This window comes from Neopsephotus bourkii, unplaced genomic scaffold (genome assembly GCF_033783945.1).
Source record: "Neopsephotus bourkii isolate Nb327-2 ecotype Australia unplaced genomic scaffold, CSIRO-AGI_Nbou_v1 NB_1638, whole genome shotgun sequence".
NCBI lineage: Eukaryota > Metazoa > Chordata > Aves > Psittaciformes > Psittacidae > Neopsephotus > Neopsephotus bourkii.
Window position 1 is genome coordinate 7,249,843 of NW_026902113.1, and position 27,672 is coordinate 7,277,514.

Consider the following 27,672-nt stretch of genomic DNA (forward strand, 5'->3'; position numbering starts at 1 on the left):
CACTAGGGGAGGCTTAGACTGGATATTAGGGTTATCAGCACTGGAACAAACTGCCCAGGAAAGTGGGAGAGTCACCATCCTTAGAGGTATTGAAAAGCTGTATAGACATGGTTCTTAGGGACGTGGTTTAATGGTGGATGTGGCAGCATTAGATTTATGGTTGAACTCGATAATCTTAAAGGTCTTTTCCAACCTAAACAATTGTATGATTGAAGTTCAAAAGACAATAATGACATTAATTCATCTGCTCTGTTTATGAAATAGTTTGCTTTTTCTTAAACTTGCTCATCCATGTACAACCTTCAGGGTACTGTTGTTATTGTTTATTCCTACTGAAACTGAAAAAAATAAAATAACTTTTCAAAATTAAACCTGGAAATTAGTGAAGAAGTTATTCATGGTATCAGCCTGAAAAATGCAGTCTGTTACCATAACTCTGTTCAGATGTAGGGCATTCATAGTGCTTGTGTCCAAGCAGTAAATAGCTGACATATTAGTGCATCAACCCAATTCAAATTACTGCAGTGGGTAAGTAACTGGGAGCACTGACATTTCACATAAATTGAGTGGGTTCTCAAGACTCCTGTAAATATAAAAAGCTATTTAGTTCTAGTTTATAGAGTAGCTCACTTTTTCTCTGTTTCATCCTATCACATACCAAATTTTTTTACAGCATCATTAATGCTTTCTCTTTTGATAAAAAGTATTTTTCTTTTAAACGTTAATTTACTTCACTACAGCAATGGGCAGTAAAAGTTCATAGAAATATTGTAAAAAAATGTTCCACAAGGTGACAGCTCATTGGAAACGTACTGTGGAATTTTGCTAGAAATACCACTTCGGTAAACTTTTGTTCATCATATTCCAGCAATCCCTAATCAGACCTTTGGAAGGGGAAAAAAAAAGAAAAAAACAGAGAGACTGATGCACTGAAGAAGGACATCTGTGAAATCTAGAAATTTCATCAGCAGGATGTCCAGTTTCTATTGGTGCACTATTCTAATGATGGTGCCGACGGTGACTGTCCTATTTCATTCTCTAGTCTTTCCATCAAATATGTAGGATTTGACTCCTTTAGGGCTGCCTTACATCCCCCAGAGACATCCTTTCCAACATCTTGTTGTTCTTACTTACTTCCCGGTGGTAACGATTCTAGTGAATACAACACAAACAGCGCCTTTTTAGTGACTGTGAGAGATGGTCTCAGGATTTTTAGAGAAGCCTGTGGGAAGACCCATGAAATGGGGCTCCCTGTGGTTATGGGAAATTGTCTCATTCACAGAACAGTTGAAACTAGAAGGGAACTCTGGAGATCATGGTGGTAATTCTCATGGTGACAACTGGAAAAAGCTCAAGCAGTCTGGGAGGTCTCCCAAAATCATGACCAGTTGGGTGTTGAGTAGTATGCTTGCAGATGTTTGTTTCTAGAAGGACTATGAATACAGACATCCTTCTAATTTAATACAATCATCTGACCAACTTTACAACAGGAAAATACCAGTTTAGGTGCTTTTGTAACTTATACTAAGGCCAAATACAAGGAAAAGTATTTTGATAGGCTTTACATGGACTTTTGGATCTTCCCCCCCTTGCTTATACCAGAGACAACTCTATTCTTATGCACTTGAAGACTATCCTGGCTTCAGTTCTCACTGATTACCTATGAAGGAGGAAAAGATATTTTTGCCTTATTTGTCGAGACATGAGAGCACTAAGTGTTGATTTAAAAGCAAATATTGAATTTGACTGAAAGGAAACAATTCTATGTTGGTAATTTCATTAATAAGAGCACTGTGTTCAAGGCCTGAGACATTTTGTCTTGCTGTCCAGAGCATGGTAAATGTCACAAAAATTCAGAACTTTATTATGCTTATCTTCCAGAACACAGCCCCAATCATGAACACGCAATTTACAGTGATCAGATGTCTGAGGGCATTGTTATTCAGTTTACAGTACAGCTAATTTGTAAATTATAACCAAGATAAATTCTGTCTAGGAATGAAAGGATGAACACCCAACAGATGATGTTCGGTTACTGCGTGGGGTGTCCTGGGCGAGTTACAGCTGTAGCTCCTATTCACCTTTGCTTTGCAGTAGTCTTTCCTTGAGGAAACAGCAAATTATCTATGCAAGAGGACAAAAAGGGATAAAATCACTCTCCTTACTAGAAACTTGGAAATGCTTTAGGAAATTAATTACCATCTGTGTTGAATGTGGACAAGTGGAACTTCTAAACCACATGATGAATCTAAACAGAAGAAAGCACACAAGGTTGTTTCTGATTCACTTGTTAATATTCTATGATTTTACTTAAGATCTTTGTATTTTTTGAAATTGGTGATATTATCAATCTATTCCTCATCCTTTCACACTCTCCTGACATTATCCATTGAAAGAAAAGGATAAATAAACACTCACCAAATAAACATAGCCATTTTGCAATTAGTTTTAGTACCAGGATGATCTGAATTACCAGATGTCTATTCTAGAAGAACATAATGCATCACTTTTTTTCCCAGCCCAATTGTAATAATTGCAACTAACTGCCATTAGTGATAAGTGAGTCAGCATAAAAAAAGAAAGAAAAAAACCATAATAAAAATGCTGTTTTAGGGGCAAACTTTTGGCATAGGTGCAGTACTGCAGCACTTCAAATATTTCAGATTCTTGGAGATTACAGGATGACTAGTGATACAGGGAATTGCTATTCAGAGCTGAATTAAGCTGATCCTGTCATGTCAGAATTTCTAGAAGGAACCTTTTCCCTTTATAAGGCTCTGAAGTGCAATCTTACACGTAAATTTTAGGAAGGCCATTTTAATACAGATGACCCCAGTGATGACATTACTTTTTCCAACTGCCACCCTGAGAAGATAAGCACATTCTAATGACCATGTTTGGGAATTTTCCTACAGAATTCTGTCTATCACTTTGGGCATTTACTGATCCTGCACAGCCCTACTTCATTATTTCCATAACTCTCCAGGTTCAAGCATTATTGCAATCTCTAGCTTTTCTTTCTTTCTCTTTTTTGTGTTTAACCGGAGTTCCTTTCAGTGTCTGACTTGCTTTCCTTCAGCTGACAGCCCACGTCATTCTCACTTTTACCTTTAAATTAGCCAGGAGTTTCTTTCTACTTCTAAGATTAGCTCATTCTGTTATTAGCACATACAGCAGCTCTGAGCAAACCAGTAACAGCCCCTGCTGAGTCTGACTTGTTTATACATCATTAACATCTGTCACATAGCAATTAACAGATGTTTGGGAAGCTTTCTTACAGCAGGGGCTTGTAGGGTATGTAAGTGATAACAGAATGCTCTTATATTTCAAGCTGAGAAAGTTTTATCCTATTTTTGCCACATGAAAAGATTAAAGGAGAGTTCTAGCTTGGATTAGTTTCTCAGAATACCAGACTGTTACATAAAACTAATTTGAACCATTGTCTTTCTTCAAAGGATAAGGTGGTAATTGGAAGAAAAGTGGGATTGTGAGAAGTCTGAGAACTCCCCTAAAAGACTGGGAAGAACTAAAGTAATGAGGAATCACAGAACAGCTTAAAAACAGATGTGAATTGTGCCTTTTAGCAGTAGCCAAAATGGTTTGGTTACTTTGCAATTTAGAAAAAAAATAATGTTGCTAACAGCATATTTAATAATAAATTACTGGCAGGATGTCTATCAGCCTTCCCTACCAGCAGAAAAGAAAGTTTCATGCACCCGCTAGAAACATTCTCCGCTCTAAGGGGTGAACTTTGGAGACCCAGTAACAGAAGCAAAGATAAGTCATCCCTTGACTCTGTGACTTCAAACTCTTCACAGAAAAAAGTCTGGCAGAAAGAAAAAAAAATTAGACAAAAGATCAATAGTCTCTTTCAAAAAAATAAGTTATTCTTTTCTAGAATTGTCTTATTTCCTCAGGAATAAACCTTTCTCCTCCAAATTCAAATAATTTGATGAAACAAACCCCAGAAAGACATTTGGCTTTAATTTTATATTCAGATTTTGAAACGAATTCTGATCTTATTAAGCACCAGAGGAAACATCATAGTAAGTCTGTCAAAACAGAAATAGAACAGAGATATCCTTTCAGTAAAGATAATGGAGGAGGCAAATCAAAATGCATAAATAGACTTTACATTAAAATTCCCACTAATATCTGATTTAAATTGCAGCAGCCTTTACTGCATTGGGCTCCTGTGTTCACTGCTTCTAATTATCCTTGCACTGCTCCTTCAGGCCATACTCGGCTTCTCTGACAAAACTAATGGCTCCTCCGGAGGAATCTTGGACTGAAAAAATGAACAATTTTTCCCATTCTTGTTGAAGGTGTACATTAACTGGGGGCATCAAGCATGTGATTGTACATAACCTTCTAAAAAGATGTTCTTTGCCAGACCTCTCCTTTTCTGTTTAATCACAATTCCATGATTACATTAAAAATTTCTCAATCTAAGAACACATACGATAATTTACTCTACTGTACTACTATCAGCCTGGCAGACACATGGAGATACAAATGAGGACCAAAGCACCTATGGCACTGGAAGCTGTTCTGCATGTAGTGACTGCAAGTGAAGCACAGGCTAGAAGAGTTTGCTCTAGTGAGCCTTGCTTTGTAGCATTTTTCTCCTTGAATGAAGCTGCAGTTTGACAATTCAGATGTTTCAGCAACAGTATTAACTTTAAGAAGTTCTTGACTTCTCTTAGGCCATAGCGATTGCCAGTGGACTGTGCTGTGCACCAGGGAATGAAACAGACTTTACAGAAAGAAATCAGATTCAGAAAAGCGTGGAACACAGCTACCTACATAAAGCTGTGGAATGGATGGTCTCACCCAGCCAGAGGAGACAGAAATAAACTTGAGTTTTCTTAACCTCACAAGTCCAGCACTGAGCGGTAATTTAATTATCTACAATGCATCATGGGGTTAAGGTTCAAAAGAAAAAAAGAACCCCTATTTTAGGTAATGTGAAATGTTGGCACAAGAGCAAATGGGTTTAAATAGATTAATTTTAGGCAGGGTATCAGAAGAGTTTTCAAGTAACAGAGGAGATACTGTGCCACCGTTTTCCGATGCAAGCAGTGGTTAGAAATTACTTCAAACTGAGCACGAAAAGTGTGTAACAGGTCTACATTTTAACTCTGTATTTCCTGCTAAAATTGGAGCTGACTTTTAGAACATATATGATCACACAGCCATGAAATGCTAAAGACAAGTGCTAAGCCATTAAGTATCACCTTAGTAGAGGATACATATCAGTAATATATTACAAGACATTATTAATACAAGACATTACAAACACAAACTCAGGTGAGCTGTGGTAATAAATACAAGCATTCTTACAACAGTACGACTAAGCAGATACTCTTCTTCCTCCTTACAACAGTACTGAATATAAAGTATAGGGCCTCCTGAAATGAACATGTATGTTAGCTGCAGAAAAAAAGAGACTGAATTGAAATGTGAATCAAATTTTAAGTAGGCTTTTTACAATTCTCAAAGTTGGTGCAAATCAAAAGCAAACAATAGATGGCTTTCTTTTACCGAAAGAGTTAAGTAATTTATTTTGCCCATTGTACTTTTAAATTGACCATACTGGTTTTAAAGCCCCTCTTACTTTTTCAGCAGCAGACTGGTGCTCTTCTCTGCTGAACAGTTGCTCTCTTTTGCCAATTCCAACAAAGCCAGAGAAGCAGATGAAATTTTTGAAGGTTAGGTTTTATATTTTTCCCCCAGGACAGTGAAACAGAAGTGAGCTCTTACATTCTCTATCACCAAAAAATCCACAGAGAATAACTGCTATGTCAGGGTGTGGGTGACTGTTGAGTTGTCAGACACAGTAAATAAATACAGTCCCAATGGAAAAGTAGATGCCCATCCACATGAGACAAAATGACTAATTTTAGTATTCTCTATTATAAGAATCTGCTCTGTCAGGCTTGCAATGGTTTGGATCCAGTCCACAGTTAAGAACACACATATCTTGCTCTTCCCCAGGAAAAACAAAACCAAAAAATCTTTGTAGAGGAACAAAAAAAGACAAAAGTCATCTGTTTTCTGGAACTGGCAGTTTCTCTGGTGGGATACGTGACTTACTAAGTGCTTGCCAATACCAACGCAGCAGCAAGACTACACTGTCCCAGTAGTTCCAGAGGTACTGACAGAAAGGACATGCATTCAAGGCCTGAAAAGGTGGCTATCACCTGAGAAAAAGAGCTGTATCATTCTGAAGACTTCAAACATCAGCTCTTCTGAAAGACAACTGAAATAGTTTGAACAAAGGCAAATGGCAGCTGTCTTGTCCATGTTTTATATTCAAATTCTATATAAGGAGCCCATTTTTAAATTTTTATTAAGCCAGGTAGGATTGCAGCTTTTGGTGAACAAAGTCCCAGGATACTCCAGTCAGAAATATATCAATATATATATATTGATATAGGTATATATACACTGATAACCAAGAACAGCCAATTAGGATGCATTTGGACCTAGTAGTATCGTTGAACTATCTTTCACATGATAAGAACCAAGGCAGGATTTGTTGGAAAATATGGTATCTTTTGTTATCTATGGCTGAAAAATCCTTATGCTTTCAGCCACACACAGCTTTTCCAGGTCTGAGAGGAAAGATACTTAACTAAAGATGTAGTCAGCAGAATGCCTAGGTGCTCACCAGCTTTATGGATGGTGTTGTGACGACCAGAGCTCTCTGGTGGACTGGACAATGTTGGAAGATTGGTTTGATTACAGAGAGTTGGCTCTTGGCTGTATTCACCTCTGCAATAATGATGCTGGTAAGCCCAAGAGAGGGCACTGCCATGTAGGCAGGTGGCTCTAACAAGAGAAACTTGCATGGTTTTTTACACATGGAAAAAAAGTCTTTGAGCTCAGGATTTACTTTTGTTTCATAGTAGACCAGCAAGGCTACTGAGTGCAATCTGCGCTATAACCCACTGCAGGTGCAGGGCTGAGGAGTGAAAAAAGTGATCAAAAATGGGTAGTTTCTCCCTTAGGAGATCAAGGCCAGTGTTTTCTAAACAGGGAGCAGCAGAACTTCTCAAAGCCCTCCCTGGAGACCCCCAGCCATTTGCAAGTAAGGACAGCCCTTCTCATCTACCAATCCATGCACAGCTTGCCTGCTGCTACTGCCTAGAAGGAAAGTGATTGATCCTCAATAGTTCTACCTTAGATATTAAAAAAAAAAACCACCATAATGTAACATTTCTTAGAGAATATGCACGAGGAAAAAAAAAAAAGCGCTTATATCAAGGTTACTCAAAAAAGAATAAATCATATGACTAACATAATAAAAAGTCAGTACTGCCCTAAGGCAAAGCACAGAACCATCAGCACTGAAAGAGTTACAAACAATAAAAAATGTGAGGCTAGAACATATTAGATTTTGGCAGGAGCCTGACCTGCACTCCTGGCACCTGCTGCTGTCCAGTGAGCGCCCACCAGATCCCCATCAGTTCTAAATGTCTGAACATAACCCAAGGAATTTTGAAAACAGACTACTTCTTAGGTACAAACCAATACCTGCCTGTGGGAAGGACATATGCTGCAAGAAATTAAAATACATTTAAGAGTGAAAAAAAAAATTAGAGTCTGATTTTCACGCTACATCTGTTAAGACTTAATTGTCAGTTAAGCAGGATGTTTCAGAACTGCCTAAGTTCCATTGAATTTATTAAAAAAAATAATACTGAAGTAATCTGTCAAAAAGTATTCAGAACCCATGATGGAAAAAATCCCAGAGATGTTTTCTGTGGTATGCTGACAGTATGTTACAAATGTAGTTGAAATAGTGTGTGATGTTCTACAAGAAGAAAACATCTTTACAAATAGGAAAAATATTCAGAGAACAAGAATGATTGCACAAGTTCTTGAAATTTCATCATATGTATAAAAGAAAGAAAAGTGACCTCTGTGTTAAGTATTTTAAATATCATGGTAGCCTGTCACAGAACTGGAATACTTGACTAAAGCAGAAACTGTTGCAAGACTTCTGAAATTCTAAGGCATCCAATGTTTATACAAGCAGACTCCCGTTATTAATAACCAGATCTTTCCATTACTTGTACTACAAATATTCTGTATGCGTACAATATATTTTCATTTGTTTCAAGGAATCTGTTTTCCATTCAGATGCCATTAAATAACCAATAACTTTCACACTTTAAGTAACTAAATCCTTCAAGATGTGTGTTGAGATCACTTGCCTCTTGCTCACCACTCTGCAGAAGCCTGACCAGCTTTATTAATGGTACTATTTTTGTGCTGAGTTTTAAAAATTTGCTTTCATGCATTGAGAAGCTGCGATATATCTTCTCATTAACAATTGTTTCTCAGAAAGCTAAATATCTAGTAATGTATTTTCAAAACATAACATCATGCGAAAGATTTTACCTAAACAGTAAGCACTGCAGTTAATTGAGATAAGAACTCTGATTCTGTGTCCCCAGTTAGTCAGCAATGCCACAAAGGGAAAAATAAGAATTAAGCACAACAAAGTCACAAGCTTATTACAACCTTACCGTTGCCTCATGCAGATATAGCCACAAAAATATAAATGTAATAAATACAATGTCAGTATAATTTTAAGGATCAAAAGTATATTTTCCTGTTTGACCTTATAAGGAATGTGTCCCAGGTACTTTCAGCAATGGTTCAAGGCATGGAAATGAAACAGGAGTAAAAAAGGAGTAAATTCTCCCTGTGCAATGATATGCTAAAACCTGCTTCTTCTTAAGTGATGGCTGTAAACCAGCTCTTGCCTAACACATCTGCTCTAATTGCAGCACCTCGTGCATCTGTTTTTTGGATTCTCAACAAGGTTTTCTGAAAAATGAAAGCAAACAAGTGAGTCAGTGCAGTGGCCAGAGGTTAATGCACCAAAAAAGCAGCCTGGCCAACAAACCAGATTTGATTGCTGCAGGGAGGAAGACCCCATTTCCCCTCAAGAATCCCATCCCTGATTCTGTTATGTAGTACCCTTGTGATGCAACCACTACAAAAATGTATTAGTCTCTGTTTTAATTTCACAACAAAGCTTATGCCCAGACATACATACGCATTATCAAGATCACAGGAACTTCTTAGGTATTTCTACTGTTTCTAAATAAAGAACTATTTTCCTTCAAATAAATTTTTAGATATACCAATCCCATGAAAATCGTTGGTGTTGCATTAGAGAGCCCATCTAAGTTATCAATGCTAATGCACGATTGCAAAGAAGAAAAGAAAAAAAACCCCACCTTATTTATATTATTTACCAACAGTTGGCTGAGGTACAACATTTTATCCAAAATGATCTACTATTTTACATAGAACCCAAACTTTAACTTTGTATTTGAACAGCTAAGGGAAAGTGAAAGGCAATATGTATACGATATATTACTTTGAAGACTTTCTCAGGGTTGTGGCAGGACTTCCTAACACTGCTCTGGTGACGAAGGATAGCTGAAGATGAAAATTTCACAGTATTGGCTACTTACAGAAGCAGAAATTTTCAGCAATCTCCTTATCTTTGCTTATGTGCAAATCTCTCAACAGGAACATTACTTTCCTCCACCCACAACCCCACTTTAAGAAATGAGCAAACAACGACTAAGAAGCTTTGGCTAGAAATGTCTGATTTGTTTCATTTTTCTAGAATGCAGAAGAGATTTATATCATGACCTTAAATCACCACCTTGCTTCTTTGCCTTTGCTTTACCTTCCATCTAGCACTTGGCAAGGGTCACAGAATCACAGAATCCCAAGGGTTGGAAGGCACCTCAAGAGATCATCTGGTCCAACCCCCCTGCACACAGGAACTTGTCCAGGCAGGCCTTGAATATCTCCAACGTAGGAGACTCCACAACCCCCCTGGGCAACCTGTTCCAGTGCTCTGTCACTCTCACAGTAAAGAAGTTTTTCCTGATGTTCACATGGAACCTCCTATGCTCCCGTTTACACCCACTGCCCCTTGTCCTATCCCTGGACATCACTGAAAAAAACCTAGCTCCATCATCCTGACATTCACCCTTTACATATTTGTAAACATTGATGAGGTCACCCCTCAGTCTCCTCTTCTCTAAGCTAAAGAGACCCAGCTCCCTCAGCATCTGCTAATAAGGGAGATGTTCCACTCCCTTAACCATCTTTGTGGCTTTGCGCTGGACTCTTTCAAGCAGCTCCCTGTCCTTCTTGAACTGAAGGGCCCAGAACTGGACACAGTATTCCAGATGTGGCCTCACCAAGGCAGAATAGAGGGGGAGGAGAACCTCTCTTGACCTACTAAACCACACCCTTTCTAATACACCCTAGGATGCCATTGGCCTTCTTGGCCACAAAGGCACATTGCTGGCTCATGGTCATCCTCCTAGCCACCAGGACCCCCAGGTCCCTTTCCCCTTCACTACTTTCCAGCAGGTCAACCCCCAACCTGTACCCTCTGTCCTACATATCCCAGCCTGTGGAGATCTTACTGTGTCTGGAGGATATGAGCAACACCACCACATCAGTGTTAAAAAGTACTAAATACAGAGATAAAGAGAAAATGATTTATTTGTTAATGCATTAGAAATTCAGCAGAATTCAGCTCACTGCATTCCGTCCCCAGGTATGCCAGTGGCTCTCCATACAGCATTTTAATCCTCAGTTCCCGTATGGAGCTTCACCAGTTACACAAGCTTAAATCTTAGTTTTTGACTCTGAATTCTCATGCATGACTCATATCAGTCTGATTAGTTATTGTATATGAAATTCAGGTCAAAATCAAGATGCTGAATTTTAGGCATCTGAACTCCCACTAGAGGCAAAAACTCAAGATCCAGAAACAGAAAGACTGAGCAGGCTCAGCTTGTTCCGAAATGCCCATTTACTAGCTGGGCCCTCTTGGCTCTCCAAATCCCACTGACTGCACCAGCACTTATCTTTATTAAGGATAATGGAGAACTCAATCTTCTAGCCATTGCAGCCTTGCACTCTATCCTTCCGCAGATTCAGTCAGTCATGATCATGCTGATACTATGACATGAAGCCACACATCCCATCAAACCTGCAAACATACCACAAACTTGTGCCAATCAGGTTTTTACAGAAAGCTTAACCAACTCAAACAGTTTCTTCCCAGCAAACTTACAATACACTAACTCTCACTAACAGACAGGACTCTACTGTGGAAATACTGCCTCTGGCAGCTTAGTGCTATGGAACACAGGAAAATCTGTTTTACTGCAGATAAAGGAGTGATTTGGGATGTGAAGCTGTTATGATACATTAAATCTGAGAATATACAGAAGGATCATGATCTTTATTTACCAGGTATCAACTGTTATCAGACGAGCTAACCTGAACATTTGTCTTCTACTTGAAACAAGAAGGTATTTCTGTAGTAGAATATTTTCCAGTAGAATGAACATAAGCATACTCCAGATTTAATGTACTGCAAAATCTTCATTTTCTGAAGGATTCCTGTAGTCCTTTTCAAAATTTAATATAGATTTTCATATATGTTCTACAACAACAGTATACCAGCAACACTTCCATGGAGAAGCTCTAACACAGTATTGGTTACATAATCTGAAATATGAGCCTAAGCATGTGCAACTTTTTAAAGCATAAGTTTTAAACGAAGCTGGAAGTGTCTTCTAAAAATACTCTTGTACTGAAATGAAAATTCAGTGTAAGTCAGCTGAGCTTTACCCTTATGCCTATAATCACAGAATCATAGAATGGTTTAGGTTAGAAGGAACCGTAAAGATCATCTCGTTCCAACCCTTCTGCCATGGGTAGGATGCTAGAACTTTCAATGCAACACAGCAAGTTTGTATTATTCTTATTAGATATTACTAGACATTGAGAAGTTTTTACATTATGATAAGAACAGTAACAGTACAGAACAAGAATGGTAACAGAAAACAGCTTTCCACTAAACTATTGTTGCATCAGACATGATGATTCACATGAACATCTTGCAGACTCTTTCAGGTGTTTTGTACAGGCACAAATCCTGTGCTATGCTACCACATCTCGTTTACTGTTTGGCACTGTTTATAAAGATGTGGCTACTTCCTTCCATGAAATAACTAACGGCAATAGAATTAGGCAATACTTACAAAAGTAATCAAATGTAAAATACTGCATTTTAAAGCAAGCACTTTTTTTTTTTTTGATGGCGCTTTTCTGCCCTTATAAGAGCCCTTTGCTTTGTCAATATGCAGAACAAAGTAAGTCTGTCAGGAAACCCTGCATTTGTTATCAGTTATCATCTCCTTAGATGCCAGCACTGTAAATATTTTTCTTCATTATCACCCTGACAGTAAATAACTTTGCAGGTGTGATTTAATCAAGAGGAATACCAAGATTTCACAATTTTCGGCCTACCTTAAATAAAAGGAGTAATAGAGAGACCCATACACCAGGAAACACATGAGTAAAACTAGTGAACTAAAGTCTATCAAGCAGGGTTCATGATCACTTGGGCTGGATGGCAGTTGATGTATTTGCACTACAGTTCAACTGTTTTCTTATCTGGGAAGTGTTCTATAATAAATCATAATTTATTACATGTTTTGCAACCTTGTCAAAGGGGCACGCCTAAGATTCCTGCTTCTGTAATAAATTCCAACCAAGTGTGTACAGGAATTCACTTGACAACCTGGACATAGCTAAAATATTTTGGTATTTTCTAACATCAGCATTTTTGATCCAGCACCAACAACTTATCTGGTTTACACAACACTGCATTTACTTTCTCCTACATTTAATAATGCTTAAGAACTAACAGGAGATTTCAAAGTAATTCTCCAATGACAAGCAACCTTAAGCAAAACAATCCCAAGGGAGCTGGACAAAGGCCTGAATTTGCAATCCGTAACTTCTCAACCCCCCTTTTCACTTGCCTTTTTCCCCTTTGGAAGTGTTTATCTCTGAACAGGAACAAAGGAGCAGAATGTTGTGATCAACCTCAGCAATATCTCTTGGTGTGCACAGCTAAATTGCCCCTGAGGCTGATCGTATGTCCCTGACTATTATCTGTAAAAAAGTGAGCAGAAGCAAAACCTCAGAACAGCCCTAAGCCTTCCGTATTCTTATATACAACAACCACTGGCAAATTCCAAGCAAATAGCTATGAAGATGAATGATTATTGCCAAGGTGTTTCAAATTTTTCCAAGAATTTTGCATATTTTTTTATTAGTGATTAATAAAAAATAGGTAGCAAATAACCAAATAATTGCAGATTTAACTTCAGTATTACAAGACTCACCATTCGTATGCAGTTATCACGTTAAAATTGCATCTCAGTATGCCAGTATGCAAAGGGTTTTTTAGTATTAGTGCTGGCATGCCTGTTTTTGTTTCTAAAACCACTGTTCAGGGTGAAAGGGAATTAATTTTACCATATAAGCAGAAAGTTTCCCAAAATAATTGATGCTTTGCTATGAAATTAACCACCTTCATCTAGTCTAAATATACCCAGGCAGACACTTAAGATAGGTCTGTTCATTTTCCTTGTATGAAACTCTTCTAAACAAAATGTTCAAACCACTGACTTTAAAATACCTAAACCATCTTATTTCTCTGTTAACAAAAGCTTTGAGTGTTTGCAGTTACAAGAAAACCTAAAATCCCTAGAAATGTGACTTGAAGAGAATTGTTTACGGTTCAGTTTATGCTACTGCCTAAAGAATTCACATCAATGATGGTTAAGCAAATGTTTAGGAGCATTAGATTAATATTTTTCTATGAACTGTCTATGGTGCTATTGTTGTAAGCCTGATCTCAATTTGAAATTCTAAATATGCATTAGTTCAAAGATTTTTTTTGTTCATGTGTTTTTTTGTCATTAATTTTTTTTTCTATTTAATGCTGTTTTCTGCTCATATTAGCAAAGTAACTGAAATTAACTTGGCTGCATTACAAATAAACCTTACCCACATACCACTTCATTAAAAATCTGCATGTGCACTATTATACTTGGAGTAACCAATTAATATGTATGAACAGCTAAGACTGAAAAACACTTATTTCTCTAACCTTGCTTTCACAGACAACTGTCTGAAACCCACACCTTCAAAACTGAAAATTTCAGTATTTACTGTCTTTCACTGTTTCAGACTGGAAAACGTAAAAGAAAATCTCTTCTAGGTTTTTAACTTAACAACCTAAGTTTTTAAGGAGAAATAACTCTTTTTGTTAGCCATCTATTTAAAAAAAAGTTATTTTGAGAGTCTCCATGACTCTCAAGGTCATAAAGTCCTAAGGATTTACATTCAGCTTTGTATAATACTAGAAGTTGTGTGTTCGCAGTGAAGCTATGTATCCTTATCACCTACAGATTTTTGGCAGACAGAAAAAAACTTATTTTCTTGTTTCCTCTTCTTTGACCACTTGCAACTCAGTGAACTCTATTTTGCCCCAGGTTTCCCAGAGGCTTGAATCAAAGTGCATTCAGTCTCTTTCCTTCTCCCTGTCTCACTAGCCTTTCCACAGTACCTTGAATTCCTTTCTGTATTTCCTGTTCAGCACCCCCATATGACTTGGACATTTGCAGCCATCTGGGCAGAACATCCCAGACTATGAATGGTTTTTGCTAGACAATGTGCTGCCCTGGTCGGTATGTGCAGACTGCAGCATGTAATGATTAAAGTTGGGATTTACCCCTCTCCCGGAGCAGAGGTACTAAGACAGTATTCATCCTCTGAACGACAACCCTCTTGGAAATTTGGAAAATTTAACTTTTGTAAAGCAAAAAATTCTTTGGAAAGCTATAAAAGCCAATTTTTTGGAGGAAAAGAGGACAACCACCTAGGGCACTTCTTATTTGTGTGCTTGTCTTATCTTCTCCTCATAAAGCATGCTTTTAGAAGTACTTTTTTAAGAACATGCATACAATTTTGATTTGTTTTTAATTAGGTTTCGCATAAACCAAAGGAAATTTGAAACCAGAAACCTAGAGTTGAGCTCAATGCTTCATTACACTCATTCAAGTCACTGCCATCACTGCTTCTTCTAAGAAATAAGGTCACAGAATACTTATTGGTGAAGTGGATAGACAGTTAATGGGGCCAGGAGTGTTATGAACACTATTATATTACACTCCTACTATATTCTGTGGCATGTAAGTAATTGAGGAACTACATACTGATCAGATATGCAAATTATGCAGAGATGTAATTTCATTCATCAAGTCACCAGATTTCTAAATCATCAGTATAAATTCACTGGTGTAAAAGGGTGGTAAAGCCTGTAAGAATCCATATGCACAACATTTATAAACTGGCTTCTGTTGATTTGTGTCAAATAAAGGATCTTATCCCAGTGACTGGCAAATTACATCTTGAAGGGGACCTGCAAGTTTCTTTCCTTCACAAACACATTAATGAGAAAACAACTTACGTTCAACTTGATCAAACATTACTGACAACAAGAAATCTCTTGGTGTCATGTAATACTCTCCTTCATATTCCAATGATGCAAAACGCATGAAGCGATGCTTCCGAAGAGACAGTCTTTCATCCATTTCCACATTAATGGCATCTTCCTTCTGAAACAGAAAAAAACATCCATGCAGAAAGATGGCTGCATCTGTAGACCAACTCTGTAATTAGAAAGAATCCTACACCTGATCTTGATTAACTTCAGTATTTTGTGGGTAGCCACAAGAAGAGACTACCAAGAATTAAAATGTTTATGGCACAATTTAATGAATGACATTTAAATTTGGCTTCACTGAGAGCATGCCTTAACAACACAGCTGAGCTAGATTAATGGCTTGCTGTCACCAAAGGCTGCCCTTACCTCTTATTCCCCTGCTCTTCGCCATATGGTCCTGCACCCTTTCCTTTGCCAGCTCTACTACTTGTCGGAGTCTAGGTAAATTCAATTAAAGCCAAATTCAGTTTGTTAACTCAACAAAAAACTAAACCGACCAAACAGCAAACAGTATTTTGCCAGATTAGTGACTGGTTCAGCAAAGGTTGAAAATGTGGTCTGCATGATAACTCCTGAAGTCAGTTATCAAGATATGGAGCAACTCCTAAGATGGGAGAATAACGAGTTTAAGTATGGGCCTACCTTCAGAGAAGTTAGAAAAAACAGGAAAAGCAATGAAAACACCAACAAGTCAGATATTTCATCACCAAACCCAAAGAGTCGATTTGTTAAGCAAACAAAAACCTTCCAACTTCCATCCCCCCTTTAAATAGTGAGATTCATGATCAAAATTATACAAGTTGACAACATTCTGATGAGTAGTAACAGTTAGTGGCAGCAAGAGAGAACACAGACATGGTGAAATATTTTCTTAGGATTTCAGAGACAGTAAGTGAAAACAGGAAACCAAGACACTTTAAAATTCAGAACACCCTGTGCATACTTGAACATGGAACAATTTTACCACCAGCAGCATCACTCAATTTTAGGACTGTTCAAAGACGTGAGAAAGCAAAGAAAAAGCACGAAAAATCCAAGACTATGAACCAAGATCTCAACCTGAACACACTTGAAACAAGTCAGTAAATACCAAGATGGATCTGTGGCTAGGTCAGTGTCTGTGGCATTACTCGATGTGTGATGCAGATGAGCAGGTATAGCCTAGGGCATGGCCTACTGAGGTGCTGCATCACATCTTCCAGCAAAAAATCACTATTTGTTTATGCAATTTTCAGTTTCTGGATCATTCTTATGGACTGCCTGGCATTAGAGCAACCCAGTATAGTGATGGTGTATGCTGCATTTTGCACATTGGCAAACTTCTGAGACAGGCTCTTAGTTAGATTCAGACCAGCTGCAGGTGCAGCTAGGGTCTCACTATGAGATGTTAAAACATAGGGCCTGCTGTGCTGAGTGTGTTTATGGGGTGAGTGGTGGTAGACAGACAGGCAGACAGTACATGGATGAACGAGGGAGGAGACCAGTGGGAACACCTCTCTTGGTTTTACTGCAGTCAGGACTGGTATAGCAACATGCAAGGTAAGAGGCACCAGCTGCATGGGAGGTTGTTAGGAAAATTGGGAATGTGCACAGATACTTGCAAATATCATAGCGGGTAATGGGGTGCATGTGTGTTTGTATGAACACATCCAGGGAGTGGCAAGACAGAAGGGAATGAGACTGAACCACTTAAAAGCTGTGATCAGATTTCTGACACTTGAGTTTTAAATTGCTGTTCCTCCAGGATGGGGACTGCTAACTTTGTCTCCTCTGCTGAGTTTGAACAACTGCAGAATCAAGCATTAGCAGTTACATTTCCTCTACTCAGCCAACAACATGACAGGACTTTGGTATGAAGTGGCAAAGACAGTGGGGGATCTAGCTGACATGATGAACATATAAGCTGTTTTGGGTGATAGATTCTAGCTCTCAGACAGGGCTCTGAAGTTAAAATAGAAAACATCAGGTTTAGTGTCAGGCTGATGAGGCAAAGGAAAGAGATGGAGGACTTGTACTGATACAGGCAGCCCCAAATAATGGCACCCAGCGTAGTCCAAGAGTAACAATCAACTTCTTCGAAGTGAAGGACTCTTGGAATGTGAGAGTAGACCACAAGCTGAGCCCAATAACCAGTCCATTGAAGAAACAGGAAAAACAGTTCACCAGACAATGAGACATCAGAGAAGAGGATGAAACATTTCAATTTTGTGTCATTAGGTTTCCTTTTTTTCTACTCACCATGGTCCCTAACAGGATATTGGGACCATACGTTTGTACAGTTTGGGGATCTCAGGAAAAAGGGTACAACTGGAAGACCTACAGCCACAGCCTGGATAAAATTATTACCATATTATATTATGTTATACTTCATTATAGTTCTAAATAGAAGGCTGCAACTTGCCATTTAATCCTACACCTTGCACCTTTTTGCTAGCATTAGCCACTTACGAAAACTGTAATATTCTGATATGCAAGGAGAATGAGTGCTACTTATAAGCATCTGAAGCCAGGGTTTGCTTTGTTTTAGATATGACCACTTTGTATCAATAGCACTGCCTTAAGCTTCTTACACAGTATGGAGCTTCATCATGGCCTACACACAAGCTGCCCTGCTGCTGTTCTGTGATTCAGATCCGTATGTTCTGGAAAACACTGTTTAAAAATAAATGTAATGTAATGAGATCTTTAGCTTTATTCTTTTTAAGACTTTGGGGGACAAGTGATTCTGTAATTGCTTAGTTAACAAGATTCAACAAATGCTGCAGATATCATATGAATAGTTCATAGTTGGTGGGTATAAACATGCAGCTTTCTTATTAAAATAATTTCTTTCTTCTAACAACAGGAACAATTTTTGCCCTACAGCAAATTTAAAAGAAATGGAAAATTGCTTCACAGTTGTCCCTTAACTAAAATTAAGGAATGAAAAACAACCCTTCTGCACAAACACAAAATAAAATATTTAGAAAAGAAGAGCTAATCTTACAATGTCTTCAAACCAACTGGATTTTCAAGTTTCTTAAGTCTTGCAGGATTTGTTTGAATTCCATCTAAAGCTAAACTTGTTACGGATACCAAAGCACTGAATTCCAGCAATCCACAATTTTAACTGAAATAGACAGATACAAGTTCACATTTTAACTCTGAAGATCACCCTGTGTTTGGAAAAGAATGTATTGCCACCAGAATTACAATAACTTGTGACTCACCAAGCTTTTGTTTCATGAAACTAACGTCCCTGATCTGCAGAATGGCCTCCGGAATATGGGTCACCTCTTATGAAAGGCAGCTTCAAATATTAGCACAAATGAGACAAGCAGACCTTATGGGATGAAGTGCATCAGCTGTGCCATCTCCTACTTTGTTTTCAAAGCTTTTGCAAAATTTCCGATGTCCTGTCACCGTATATGAGAAGCTCAGTGTCTGCTGAAAGCGCTCTGGTCCCTGCACACCAGAAGGAGCTCAGCCAGGGCTGTGCTAGAGCTCAGCTGTTCAAGAGTAACTGCTTACTACTTCTAAGCAATGTATGGCCTCAGACTGAAAATTCATGGCATTCCAATGGCTGTAAAACCACTTATACCAGCTACAAAACCATCTATACCATCTACCTGCCATAAAGATGGTAGGTACCTTTATTTCTGTTTTCCCACCACGTTTTAGTGTGGTTACTGCAACAGTCTCAACAGCATACTCCAAGTATGTTAAAGGAAAAAAATCCTAACCAAACAAAACCCACTGTGCAACGATCAGAAGTGCAGAAGTATAACAAAAGCAATTACCCCATGTTTTACACCTTAATTTATGGAGTTCCACATAAGGCAGACCTCAGTGAAGGACTGTGAAACATGTACAGGCAAAATAAAAAGCCTATCAAAATATTTAAAAAATGCTTAATAACTTTCATGCCTTGACAGTAATGAGAATAAAGGCTGAAACTTCCCCAAATTGGCTGTGCATTCTGCACAAAACCTATGACAAAAATAACCTGAAAGTTTTCACAAAGATCCTTTCTACTAGAGAGCATCTGGAAGCTGAGCAACCTGGGCTTTTGCAATCTGGACTAAAAAACCTTCACAGGGACCTAATAGCAACCCGCCAGCGCCTACGGGGAAGTTATGATGATGACTGAGCTGAGCTCTCCACTGGAGCTTCATACAGCTACCGAACCAGCACCTCCATTAAATACAGTTAATCCAGGCCCCCTTTGTAATGAGCGGTGATAACTGCAGTTCAGGAATGTAATTACAGGGACTTTCTTTAGCTGTCTAGACAGACCGTCCAGAAGATGCAGGGAGGGATAAAGCACCATGAAAAAAGGCTGATGTTCCTTCACACCAAAGACATCCGCACAGTTCTATTGCAGAAGAGAATGAAAATCTGGGCAAATGTAACTGTAGAGTAGAAGGTGAAGGAAAAGAGGTGGTGGCAGAGGTATTACGTGCTTTGGCCAGACCAGAAAGTGTGTAAGGAATATGGAGATTCTACGTCCAGAGTGGAGGCAGGTACCATCAGTGGTCACATATTCAAATAACACACCATGATGATGTCAGGCCTTTCAATTGCCATCTTTTTCACAACATTTTCTTAAACCAACAATAATACTGTTCAGATTGGTTTAATATGAATTAAGGACTTCAACCTGCTACACTTGGCATCAGAGACTAGAAGTTCACTATCAAGTTTAATGACATCAAAAAAGTGATGACTTTTCAGGTGTAAGCCATATAATTCATAATTTGTAAAAAATATTCAATACAATTATTTGTGCAATTTTAATTAAATTGAATGTAGCTGAACATTTGGCCTTTAAATGTACTGACGATCTTATGCTTACTTTTCATAATTTCTTCTTAAACATACTGCCAGCATTTAATTAAGCTGAGTGACATCTTTCTCATATTTTAGTCATCACACTTCCATTAGTCGCACTGCCAAATATGACCCTCATACTGCCTCTGTTCTTCTCTGTTTCACCTCACAAACCCACTCTCATAATCTAAATAAACAATATGAGCATAACACTTCACTATGATTATTCTCCAATGCAAAACATAATTTCAGAGGGTGTTCTGAAGCATAATTACCAGACTCTTTGCTTTAACTATATCACCTTTTTCCACCAAATTGTTTATTGTTTCTAGACGACTATTTGCCATTGATCAAGTTATTCTATGGTTTAGAACAGTCCCTATTCCTGAGCAAAAGCAGATCTATTACCTCAGAAAAGAGGACATGGGCATCCTGAAGCAGGTACAGGCCATGTCATGTGGCTAAGTTTAAAATGTAGATGGGTCTACAACAGCAGCTTACATACTCTTTTAAAAGCTGTATCCCTTTCCTTCACTATTCTTTTCACTGATATGTATCTCTCCATGTCTTCAGCAAGCAGAGATGCTCGACCCACTGAAAACAGCTGGTAAAGGATGGAAATATATAGGAAGATTTAGAGAGCTATGGATTTATGAAAGTAGATTAGAAACATAACTCTCATTTGTTCTGAGAAGGGATAAATGACTGAATAACTATTCTAATCACATTCCAAATGCCTAATCAAAGACTGAATGAAAATTATGTTTTGAAGAAAAGGCTGATTCAATCACTTAAGATTGATCTTCTTTTAAAGTACAAACCTAAAGCATTCACTGGGGACCAAATTGTCTCCCAGCATTTCAGTATCATTCCCACTCAATTAAGTCCTGACTAATTTCCAAGTACTTTTTCCTAAGTCATCCAAGTAGTCCTTCAGATAAAAAAGATTTGACTTTCCTGATGTTTCTAAAAACACTGTCAAAGCTCATTTTGCTCATAAAAATGCATGCGCAGGGCAAAAAGCAAAGTTTACCTCTTTAATTCTATTTCACAAAATGAGCATCAAGTAAAGACAGGTATACTGTAGGAAACAATTATGTATTTAAGGCTGGACTTCAGATATTAAGGTATGTGTAATCTAACATCTGAGCAGTTTCCAACAGTGAAAACTCAAAGCAAGCAGGATACAAAAATTCAAATTTACTGAGAGGCGACATGTGAGAAGAATCTATTACTATGGCTTGCATGAGATTCTTGTAAGCATAATTTAAAATTACTCTGAGATTCACTTGGGTTTATTGTTGTCTTTAACAGTGCCATGCAAGAAGAAACCAAACCACACAACAGAGCTATGCTGCATTAATGTTAAGGCTTGGGCTGAAATTCCATCCTCAACTTGTATTGTGTGTGGGTACAGCTGGGGCTTCAAACACTGGGTGTTCCCACATGTTCCCCCACACAACCCGGTGAATTAAGAATGAAGTTTCAGCTTTAACTTGGAATTTAGTTGCCTTTGTGGTTTTATGTCAAGCCTCCAATGCCATATTGATAATATCCATGGTAAAGTTACGATAGCTGATGGCAAATTAGAATCGAATGACACGAAAACATCTCTAGAAGGATGTGTTTTCCTCTGCAGTTGACACGGCAAGGAATCAGGGGATAAGCAACCACTGGCGTCTCTAAGCATTACTGAAAACTATTGTTTCCGTCTGGGCTTACTGCACTGAGAGATGCATAAGGGCAACAACATTATGTCTTACAATTAGTTTTCAGCTTGATGTAATGAATCTGTTTATCAGTCTCATAATTCAGGATGCTAATAACGAATTCATGGTGTTCACTATTTGGCTTTGATCTTTTTGGCATGAAAAATAGCAAGCTGAAGCCAAGTAAAAGCTTTATATTCAGTGTAACTTTTTTTTTTTTTTAATTAATAAAAACTAAGGTTTGCATAAACGAAGTTTTGATAACCCTTACCTGAGATTTTTCTAACACTGCTCATCCCTGTGATCTGATCTTGGTGAAACTGCTAAGCAAATTTTGCATCCATTCAAAATGTAAGTACTTGTATACAAACTCAAATATTTGCAGTTAATTATGAATCAGAAATGACTTAAAATACACGTATACATTTACCATTCCCTTAAAATTTTGTCTTCCACTTTTGTCCATTTTAATTTTTATGCCTTTGCACAGAATCTGGTGTTTTGATGTGTCTGCACCTTTTATATATTTTCCATCGTAATTTTTTTCTGCCTGTAGCCTACATTTTCCAGTTATTTTTTCCCAATATAATTTTTCTTTCTCCACTCTACTCATTTCTAAATAATCTACTTACTTTGCCTCTTTGTACCCGTTCATTGCCTTTCTTCCCTCCATCATCTATACACCTTCTTTCACTTTCCCTTGGGGAAAAAAAATTAAGCTATAAAACTTTTTCTTCCCCCTCCTCTGGAAAGAGGATCAATGCTCTTTTTTTCTTCTCTGATCTTGAAGAGTTAAATTGCACCACTCATTTTACCTGCTATAAGGATAACTAAACCAGTGCATGGGATGTAATTAAAATCCAGTTGGTGCCAGCAGGCTCTCTGGGAGCCTTAAGTTTGGATCCATTAATTTACACTAGATCTACAGATGGATTTAGCAACTCCGTATCAAATTTCTGTAAGGCTGATGAAAACTTTGCAGTTAACTTGTGTCATTACTGTATCTCAATTTTAACTCAATCCAATCTGAAATGATCAAAATAACAGAAAATGTAACTTGACTTCAAACCCTGCTGCACATGTTAACCTACCCAGCACATACCCTGAATACACAGAGGATAATGCTCGGAACTCAAGGTCTGAAAATTTCATATGATGCAGTAATTGATAGATGAAAAGGGTTTTGACAAGAAATCCATTTGACAGAAATACTACACTTACAGACAGCTCAAGACTGTAGTATTTAAGAAAGCTTGTGTAAGTATGTGCAGAAGTAGTTTGTGCTTTCACAGTAAAGAATGTGATCTGTGTATTAATGCACCAGTTACCAAAACCAACATCAAGTTAAAGATATAAGATCAGAAACACAATGTTCTTATTGTAGTGAATTGACGTGTATGACTTTTTTCAATGTTATATTTTCTGACCTTGCAGATCAAACTGCAAGCCTGGACATTAAAGTAAGCTAGAAAAGAAGCAAACAAACAAAAAAAAAAAGCAGCACTGATTTCTGTGTGGAAATAAGTTCTAAGTATTTGAATGACTGTTTATCAATGTGAAACTATATAAAAAAGCTGTAACAGCCCCAAAATCACCAACTATGAATGGACAAAATATTAAAATACCTTCTCAGGAGCTACTTCTGAGACACAAAACAGACTGCTAAAAGGACAAGAGGAGAATGAAAAAGCAATACCTTGTATTTGGCTACTGTTAATGCTGCTGAATATAGATACTCCAAAATTAGATGAAGCCCTTTTTATGCACTAACAGGTGCCACTCCCCTTCTTTCTTTCAAATAGCTGCTCAGACAACTCTGCTGTACTAGTACTAGTTTGTGATGGTTACGTTTGAAGCAGCAGCTGAACAGCCTATTTGCATCTAAACCCCCGATGTTTTTGATTTTAATTTTTTTCTCCCTCCCCTTGCATTTCAATTTCACTGAGTTTACACTAAACTGGTTTACAGAGAGCACATCTTCCATTGTCACTAGAACCCATGCTGAAAGGAGAATCAACCCAGATGTAAGAATACAGAAAACAATCTTGGTTTAGAAGGTTTTTTTGTTTTAATTTCACTATTCAATTCTAGAAATTTCAGCCTTAGCAGAACTTGCTTTTGAACATCAACTTAAAAAGAAGTCAGAAACTAACACATCTGCCCTAACAACATAACAAAGGCAGATAAGGTGTCCAAACTCTAACAAGCTAGAGAACCAGTTTATTTAACAAACCATACATTTACACCTCAACTTGCAAGTTATCACACCGTCCTACTTACACATTCTCCTGCTGAGTCTGACATGCCACTTGAACACACTGGTGCAGAGGTACTAAATACATATGTAGCAGTGGGGGGACCACATAGATAACTCAAAGGCAACATGCCCAGGAAATGGGTTCATACAGCTTTCTAGGAAAGCTCATCACACTGCTATTGTATTTGACAGGCAGCAGACTTAACTGAAAAATGTGTTGGACCTGCTTCTCAGTGATCTTTTTCAGTCCATCACTAAGATGTGAAGACATGAATGCATTTATCTTTAAAGTTAAGAGCTAAATATTTTTGAAAGATGCTATGTACAAGTATGTTAACAATACATGGTGCTTAATTAATTGCCTCTAAAATCACAGAATGGTTTACCTTAGAACAGTTTACCCCTTGTCCTATCACTACACTCCCTGACAGAGTCCTTCCCCATCTTTTCTGTAGGCTCCCTTTTTAGGTACTGAAAGGCTGCTCTAAGGTTTCCCCTGAGCCTTCTCTTCCCCAGACTGAATAAGCTCAACTCTCTCAGCCTGTCTTCCTAGAAGTGGTGCTCCAGCCCTCTGATCATCTTTGTGGCCCTCCTCTGGACTTCCTCAAGCAGATCCATGTCCCTCTTGGGTTGGGGGCCCCAGAGCTGAACACAGTACTGCAGGGGGGATACCACGAGAATCGAATAGATGGGGAGAATCACCTCCCTCAACCTCCTGGCCACACTCCTGAAATGCTGTATCATCTTTATTTTTCCTCCTGTTTTTCAATTCAAATGATGTATGGAGTGTCTGTCAGCACATCTCCTCAGGAGGAACTGGGAGAGGCTCTAGCCATCTGAACTTTTTGCTTACCCTGGGCTTGCAGATCTTTTAGGCTTTTCAAGTTAATAGGAGTTTACCTCTCATGGGGGCTTGTGTTGTAGAAGGAAATTATATGCTCTTTTCAAATAGCTTCTTCCTTTGTTTGGATAACTTAGATAGTAGCTCTACTTGATCTGTTCTGAACTTCATCAAGAGATAATCCATTTATTGCATGGCGGTTCAGTTTAATTGCATGCCGTTCAAAACAGGACTCTCTATGTCAGTCTGAGAAGTGCAACTCCAAACCAGAATTTCTGCAGCCCGACTCATGCCGGCTGCACGGTGCTATATATTTACCTGATGATTTACAGCTTTGAAAGCTTTTACTGTCATAGGGCTTGATCCTGTAACAACCACAAAGGTAGGAGAAAAAGCATTTAATGGCTGCACACTTTGAGATATATCCATGTCCATATATAAATGCGATCAGAAAGAAGATGGCTACTATAATCTGTATAAGGCCTAAAAAAGAGGCAGTAAATACAGTGGGATGGGAATTAAGATAGTAGGGAGTTCGGTGATAATAGGAGGAGAAAACTTAAAACAAACAAAACACCAACTAATCAAACAAAAAATCCAAACAAAAAAAATCTCCCCAAAATGTGCCAGAATCGGTCTTACAAGCTTTTTAAACCACTTCAAAGCGCCTCTCTCAATGGTTACACACACTTCCAATAGGTCTGTACACCCTATGTTTGCAACAATGTGCCAAAAGCATTACTGAAAAGGAATTACATGGTATTTTACACAGGGTATTTTACAATGTATACACTTCAAGGGAAACACTGAAAGAAACTGCCTCCCTGTCACCAGAGAAGACTGCCACTCGCATGTTTTTGAAACACATTTCAGAGTACCAATCTTGTTTAAGCACTATTGTTAACATGTTTGCACATCCAAAATGTTTTAAACAGTGTCTGGAATGTAAGGTGCCTTCCGCAGAAGTGAACATAAAACAGCCTCAGACTTCCATACCACTCACAGAAACACACAGTGTGCCAAATGACACATTAAAACGCGAATCCTGTTAATTTTTAACCTAGGTACTTTGGACTTGCCCCACCAGGGAATTTTCATCACAATACCGGGAGTGCATTACAAAGAAATACACCCTGCACTGCAGCTGCTGAGCTGGCTAACACAGCACTGATCAAAACCAACCATGCAGCGGCAAAACCTACAAATCTACAACTACTTGTATACCAAGGACAAGCACCCCTAGAACAGAAATATCCTGTGATTTCATGTTCCTGGACTAAGAACTGGGTTTCTGTACAGAAAAGTAAATACAACTCAAACCAAGCCAAACAGGACGCCTATGTAAGGCTTAGAAATGCTTATACTACATTATCAGAGAAAAGAGAAAAAAAAATTACAATCTTAAATATGCAAGCATCATATATGCTAGCTGTCATCAGTCTCTCTAAATGTCTCTTTTACTTAGTCAGTCTGCAAATACTTTAAAAGAAACTTGTAGCTGTTACGAATTTATCCACATTTCAATAATCTCCTTTTCAAAGTCTTCAACATAAAGAATCAGTAAAAAAATGCAGGGAATCTTGGAAGAATGTTCTGTTGGCTGGTACTCAGCTGAGACAGGAGCCCTGAATTTATTATTCCTTGGTCACTTGCTCTACAAGGTGGTGCTTTAAGGCACTTCTTTTAATCCACACATGTATTAAACAGTATCAAAGGTCACTGTACATCATACCAGCGTACATACCAGTTGTACACTGGCAGCAGTGCTTTACACAGCAAAGTTACATAAAAACATTTACTGATGAATTAGGAATTTTAGAATTTGCAGTAGTAATACACCAAAGTAGAAGAGGGCATGCAACTACACAAGTACTTGCTATAATACTCAAAAAGTAAATAAATAAATAAATAAATAAAAAAAATACTGTTTAAAATAAAGGAGAGCCCAAATAGTAGGCAACAGTCAAAAAGTATCATTCCCTTAAGAATGAATATATAACAATCCTAGATGTGACAGACTGCTGGAAAGATAGGAAAACTGTGTTCAGAAAGAATCAGAATTCCCTTCTGTGATAATGTGAACACTGCAGAGCTAATCACATTACTGCTCCCCCAGAAGATTGAAACGTTTGGGGGTTGGTGATGGGAGGAGAAAGTTTTATTTTCTCCAGCCTTTACAACAAAAATTTTGAAGTTAGACATGTGTAAATGACATAAGCATGAAATACCTGAATATGCCACAATATGTTCTGTACTGAACAAAAAGTCTATCAGATTTTAAACCTCATTATTACCTATGTTACAACAAGACATTTTCTCAGTTCTCAGAGAGCTTGGTACTTAAAAAGATGCCATAAGTGATGGGGAGTGAACTGATTAGGTTGCCATAGAAAAGCCTACCACCACCAACCCTCCCAAAGACTCAACAGCATCTGGGAAGTGTGAAATTCTTCACTTTTAAATACAGTGAACTAACACTATGAGATAAAACTTCCACAGTGGTAAAAAAATCAGAGAATAACAACATGTAAAGGAAAGAAAACAGAATCTCTTTAAAGCCTTTATTTCTTTTTCTTTTTTAAAATTTATTTATTAAAGGTTTAGTCACAAAGATGAAAAATGGCTAAAAAGT

At 38.0% G+C, this 27,672-nt stretch overlaps 1 protein-coding gene across 2 annotated transcripts in view; it reads right to left on the bottom strand.

Annotated features, from left to right (window-relative positions):
• MICU2 (mitochondrial calcium uptake 2) overlaps positions 1 to 27,672 on the bottom strand; it is a 143,781-nt gene that overhangs the window by 45,994 nt on the left and 70,115 nt on the right. For both annotated transcript variants that reach the window (XM_061374588.1, XM_061374587.1), the window contains exon 2: positions 15,389 to 15,536. In XM_061374588.1, coding sequence (XP_061230572.1) covers positions 15,389 to 15,536 — 148 coding nt within the window. The remainder of the gene's footprint in view (positions 1 to 15,388; positions 15,537 to 27,672) is intronic.